Genomic DNA, 6,543 nt, shown 5'->3' on the forward strand with positions numbered 1-6,543 from the left:
CAGTGAAATATTAATCCCTACGACAAGAGTCTCTTAGCTCTATTTTAGAGCTCCATTAATTAAATAATCTCCCATAAACTGTTTTAAGTGTTCAGTGTAGTGTTTCAGTTTCCCACATTAAATTAGAATTTCAAAGAATTAAATAATACAGATTATTTTAAGCAACCATCAGAGGGCTCAACAGCCTTCTAATAAGATCATAATGAAACCATACTCAGTACACTGTAGGAAACTTTGGCTCAGTCTCTTTTAAGATAATACACTTCTGTTACAGCTTCTTCTATATGTTAACTTGTTAACTTCATAAAAGGGAAAACACAAAGCGCATTTAACATCGTGTTCCTGTTCTGCTCCTAACCACAGTGAACCTCTCAAATTATCTTCCAGGTGGGGGCAACAGTAAGCCAGTTTTCTTTAATCGCAATTGTGTCCTTCTGCATCAGGAGCTCAGCACCTGGGATGCGCTCCCGCAGAGGCGAGGACCGCACACATCCCAAGCTCCAGCTCCCCAGGGAGGCCCTTCCAGCCATCTCTGCTGGCAAGGCGCGCCCTACCCTCCCTCCTGAGCGGCCGGACCCTCCGTGATCTCTCGCCGGGTCACCCTGCAGCCCATTCCCACGGCCTCGGGCTGTGCCAGTGCCGCAGGGCCCACCGTGATATCGGGCCGGGCGTGGGGCCGGTGGCCGTGACAGGGCTGGCACCTGTCACCCCGCTCCGCCCGTGCGCTCCCCGCCGACGCCCACCCGCCCCGTGGCCGCTCGGGGCTCACCCCCCAGCCGGGGCTCCCGGAGTAGCGGCCGCGCCATCCCCGCACCGCCGGGCCCGGCCGCGCTCAGCCCGTCCCGCGCCGTCCGCCCCGCGCAGCCCGGCCCGGCCCGGCCCCGCTCCGCTCCGCCGGGACTACGTGTCGCTCCTGCGGGCGGCCCGGCCCCGCGCCGAGCCGTTGGCCGTGGCCCCGCCGGTCGCCGCCTCGGGCCGGTACTTGAGCCAGCAGATGAGCCATGTAACGACGACGGAGAAGAGGGCGAGGATGCTGGCAACCGATAGGCAGATGGGCCCCACCGGCGACGGTGATGCCGCGGCGCCGGGCGCGGCGTCTCCGCCGTACTGGTTGACGAAGATGAGGCCGGTGAAGAGCAGCACCACCATGGAGAGGAAGGAGACGACGACGCACACGCAGCCGGCGCTCAGCGCCGCCCGCTTGCAGCTCTGGCAGCTCTCGTAGCCGCCGCCCGAGGAGCGCGGCCCGGCGGGGGCGGGGGGCGGCGGGGCGAGGGCGGCTGCCGCCTCCCGGGCGCGGGGCGGGCGGCGCGGCGGCAGCGGCGGCAGGCGGTCCTGCGGCACCGGGTCGCGGGCCCGCAGCTGCGGCGGGCAGGCGGCGGCCAACTTGGTGTTGACCGGGAGGCCGTGGACGCGGTGGTCGGGCAGCGCCGTGCGGTGGCGGCAGAGCGGGCAGGCCAGGGAGCCGCCGGGCGAGCGTCCCGGGCCCGGCTCGGTGCCGGCGGCGGGGGGATGCTGCGCGGCGCGCAGGTGCAGCTGGCTCAGGCACTCCTGGCAGAAGGTGTGCAGGCACTCAAGCAGCTTGGGCGCCCGCCGCTCCAGGTCGAAGTAGTTGTAGCAGATCTTGCACTCGTAGTCCTCCGAGCTGGGGGCGGCGGCCGCCGCCGGCGCCGCCACCGCCGCCTCATCCTCCCGCCGCCCGCCCTGCCCTACGCCGCCCGTCTGCGCCGGCTCGGCCATAACATCTCGCCGGAGGGGGACGTAGGGCCGCGGAAAGGCGGGGAGTGCCGGGCCGCCCCGCGCCTGGCAGGCGGGCGGGGAGCCGGGGCAGCCGCGACCCCGCCGCCTCCTGGCCGCGCCCGCGGGCTGCGGCGCGGCCCGGCGGGGAGGGCGGGGGATGGAGGGAGGGCCGCGGCCGCCTGCCTGCGCCGCCCGCCGCGCTGGCGGCTGCCGGGGGCTGCTGGCGGCTGCCGCGGGCGGGGGGCGGGATCGGCGCCGCCCGCCCCCGGGAGCGGCCGTCGGTGTGCGGCGGCGGCTGCGGGGCCTCTCTCCTGCCCGCCTGGCGTGCGGTGCGGAGTGGCGGGGCTCGGCACGGCACGGCCCTCCGGGGAGCCGTGCGGCGCGGGGCCGCTGCCGCCGGGGTGCTGGTTCCCAGTGCCTCGCTGCTGGCTCGCCGGCGGGAGCCGCCTCCGCAGCACGGCCCGGCGGGGCTCGGTGCTCTCCCGCAGTCCCTCCGCCCTGCAGCGCTGCGGGGAACACGCCTGGCTGCCGGGCAGCCTTTTAATCCCGGAGTGAGTTTTTGTAAAGCGTTCTGTTGATTTTAAGTTAACGAGGATTCCCCGTTGTCATTAAGCTTTGGGACCAGCAGTTACAATGACATGACACTCGTTAGGCGCGAACATGGCAGAGGAAGGGTTAATATGGGAAGGCAGGGCGACATCTCTTTCATACACCGCAGCTCACAGGCTAACTGATACTTTACTGCTTTTCGGAAAGAACATTTTGTGCACTGTGATTCTCTTTCATTATGCACACTGAAAAATAAAAGTTATTTTATTCCGGAAGCTGGAGGGGGAAGGAGATGCTGATGTTGTTATGTACATCCTAACATTGCTATACAATTGAGAGCTTTTGCCCAGTTTAATGAAAAACCATCCAAACAGTGAGATGTCCATAGTTGGTAATGTCATGTGTTAAACAACCTGATAGATTTCACTTCATCACTGCGGAACTCAGAGAACTCTCTGGGGAAACTTTTTTATCTTCAGGTGTAGCAGAGGCCATAACAGTGATTATTTCTCTCTGTAGTTCTGAGGATAGCTCTAGGCAAATAAGACCCATGTTTCAGGTACACTGCATTGCCTTGCTGTCTTGCTAAAGCTGCATCTTGGGCATGTCAACTCTGGACTGAGAGCTGTGTCGTCTTGGATGCCTTCTCCTCTCATCTCCTCTGCCATGTGACATGCTGGATCAGGCATGCTTCACAGCAAATGCTAAGGAAAGCCCTCTCCTTCTCAGTTCTTCTGTGCTAGGGCTTTGTTCTTGAGCTCTGAGCATTGTTGAAGAGCCAGATAAAGAGGGGAAACTATTGTTTGGAAAGACTGACTTGTTGGAAAGATGAAAAGCAGCGTATTTGTAAGCTGTGATGACAGATCTGACTGTCCTAGCAGAAGAGGGAACTTAGCTTAGCATAAACTGAAATAATGGGCTAAAGTCAAACAGAGAAAAGTAGGAATGTTCTCTGTACAGAGAGACATTGTTTTTATAATGTATCCTCAGAGATAATTTAAAATCCTTTAAAAATCTTGATTATGTTTCTAAAAAAACTGAAGAAGGTGACTTTTGCTGTCACTGTCCATAGTGCACAGCTACTTGGCCTGTGGAGTCAAAAATCATCCTTTTCAAAAAGCCCACACTGGTTTGCAATCTCAGGGCTTATCTGCCTGATGAATTTGGACTTCTCCATCTAACTCTGGTAGCTTCCATTTTTTAAATGAAAGCTCATTGAATTTACTCAAGCATTCTTATATTCTAAAACATATGTTTCTGGTAGTTTGTCTATTTTGTTTTGGGTTGGTTTTTTTTTTGGTTTGGTTTGATTTGGTCTGGGGTTTTTTGCTTGCTACTGTTTCCCAGTTAGCATCGTCTTCCTATTTACTTAGTTCACTGTTAAAAGATGTATGTCAGATTATCCCAGGCACTGCCCTTGATGCCTGAGATGGCCACCTAAAAACAGACACTAGACAAGAATAAGGGAATAAAGGTAGGTCTTTATTTGAAGGACCTTCAAGGTACACCCTGGGCAGTCAAAAGGCTGCACCCAAGATGGACCCCAGGTCACGAGTTCTTCACACTTTTATAAGTTTGGTCCATTTGCATATCAGGATCAATTCTCCAATTACAACCCCAGTTAATGATGTAACTACCCCAAGTTTGCCCTCCTCTTCAGAGGCCTTCATTTACATATTTTGGAGCCTGGAACGATCTAGATGTCCTTGGAGAGCAAACCTAGAGTGGCTTTTTATGTCTAACTAGCATGAGAGAACAGCAGCTAACATGCCACACAAAACTTCAGAGTTACACACTAGGCAGTACAGGATTTGAAAAATATAAAAGTTAAAACCTAAGGCATCACCCTTCCCTTTAATATTACTGCCACTTTCATAACCCTACAATTTCCAATAATTTTCAAAACACATGAAAGTCCTCAGATCCACACAAATATGAATTAATATTTCAAGTACATTTTTTTGAGGCACTGTATCAAATGTTTTAATAAGGTCCAGATACATCAGCTGCATTTCTGGTTCAAACTGCTTGGCCCCTGCCTTTTGTGTTCTGAGTTTTCTTATCTGATGTGTATCTGCCTTGAGGTCAGCTGAAACTCCATCTAATAAGTATATGAAAGTCAGCATTGGGAAAGCTTCCTGTAATTCTGGCATGAAAACTACACATGGGGAAGTTGAACATAACTGAAAAAATAATCATTTAAAAAAGCTAAATGCAAGACCAGGATTAAATTTACTCTTTTTTTTGCTAAAACTAAGAATGAGAAAAACTGGTGAGTAGTCACAAAAACTTCCTTGTTCACAATTACCCCTGTGAACACAATGCTGGATAACTCGGTCCCACACACTGTGCTGTGCAGTCCCTAGAGAACATTATTTAGCACAACATGTAAGGTGCATGGACCTCACTCCTGGTGAGACGCTTCTTTGTTCTGGAACAGTGCAACTCCACCTCTTTGTGTCTCTAGTGGCATTTGCAGGTTCTGTCCTTACCCTTCTGCTAGCACAGGAACTCCTGTGATGACATGGCCAGTCAGTTCTTGGAGACAATCCAGCTGAACACTTTTTACTTTTTGGATGAGTTTTTCTGCTGCAGCACCTCAGGGAAGCAGGTTGTTGAGGTCTGCAGCCAGTGCGAGGGAAAATGCCAGAGGCTGTGTGGTCAGGAGAGGAAATGAGCCTGGGACCACAGCGTGGTCAATTTACGTACATTTACCTTACTGTGGAACAAAGCCATTAATGATTTCAGCCCTTCTGTCATAGTCCAACATCCTGTCATATGTATATTACAACTGTGTCATGGGATGGTACAGTCCAGAGCCAGGCTTGAAACCCTGCTGTGACAAGCTGAAGGATAAGCTCTACTCCTGTATCCCCTGGCAGCCTTATCTATGCAGGATAGTGTCCCAGTGTAGCTCTCTGGGAGGCTGTGGGTTCACCAGGCAGGGGGTTTGTGCCACATCTACTCCCTGTGACATGGTGCTGCCCTGGCTCCTCGGTCACTTGGACAGGGAGGGTGCCTAGCCTGGAGTTAAAGGTGCCTTCTTACCTGGATCCTTCTGGTGATTGAGCCTGTGATTCTTCACAAGCAGAGGAACTGGACCATGACTACTGGAAAAGATCTCTATGATGAATTTAAAGGCTTCATAGGCTGGGATTGAAGAGATGAAATATTTCTTCAGATTTTTTTTGAAAAGTTACTTTATTTCTGGAGATACAGATGAATTCTCAATTTTAGTCATTTTAATGAGCATTTATTATTTGGATTGTCAACTTGTAGGGACTGTTCCTTAGTGGGAAACCTGTATTAGTTATTGTAAGAAAACCCCAGAATGTAGCTGAGCTGATTCTGAGGGCAGACTTTTGTCTGAACCACTACAGGAGACTTTGGATGTTATTTAGCAGAAGTTGTGTTACAAATGCAGACCAAAAGTGGCAAACAACCCTTACAAAAGACATATTTTTCAACTTAATCATTCTGCAGCTGGTAAGAATTGATTTTTAGTGTGTTAAATATTAGGCCTGATTTATCCTGTGCAGTGTTCCAGTTTCATGCTGGTGGAGGACTTGGTCTAAGAAGAGCTGTAACAGTGTAAATTAACTCATCGATGAGTCAAGCCCAAAACATCATAGAAGAATCCTCCTGTTTTTCATAAGGGACATATTGACATATACCCCTCCAGCAATAATGTCATGTTTAGCTACTTTAATTCCCCAGAAAGTCTGTGTTCTTATACAGTAGGTATGTTTTTCACTTTTGGGGGGTGGCAAAAGATGTGCCTTCATTTTGTCCCCTCTCATTGCATAATAGGATGCTGCAACATCTTCTGCTTGCTTCACATTGACATTTTATTTCATATACAGTATTTCTGAATAATTTGTAATTGAAGTGCTTGTCGGGAAAAAAAGGGTCCGTGGGCTCCGGCAGAGGGAGAAATTGCAGTCCAAGCCAATGTGGTTGATAAAAGAAAGCTCCGTTTATTAGCAACCCAGAGGCACTTATATAGTATACCAGCTTGTTAACTCTTATGTGGCTTAAAACTTCTCAAAGCGCATTTCTACTTCTACATAATTGGACTTACATTGGCAAGCTTCTACAGTTATGTTATGATTAAAAGAATTCAGAGTTCACCCTCCTCCCTCTGGGTCTTATCTGCACAGCTGCATCGCTTCAAAACTCCCTTTTTGTTTCCCAGGCCTGTTTCTCACACAGGGATTTTTCTCATGCAGAGTTTTTCACACACAGGCCTTTTGC

At 51.5% G+C, this 6,543-nt stretch overlaps 1 protein-coding gene across 1 annotated transcript; it reads right to left on the bottom strand.

The window, feature by feature from the left end:
* Positions 1-900: 900 nt before the first annotated feature.
* Positions 901-1,740, bottom strand: RNF228 (ring finger protein 228; the record flags this gene model as incomplete). The annotated part of the gene is made up of 1 exon (XM_082288377.1): positions 901-1,740. One exon carries the CDS (start codon positions 1,738-1,740, stop codon positions 901-903), a length of 840 nt encoding a protein of 279 aa, XP_082144503.1.
* Between the last annotated feature and the right edge of the window lie 4,803 nt (positions 1,741-6,543).

Source organism: Coloeus monedula (genome assembly GCF_965178545.1).
Source record: "Coloeus monedula genome assembly, chromosome: 10".
Classification (NCBI taxonomy): Eukaryota; Metazoa; Chordata; class Aves; order Passeriformes; family Corvidae; genus Coloeus; species Coloeus monedula.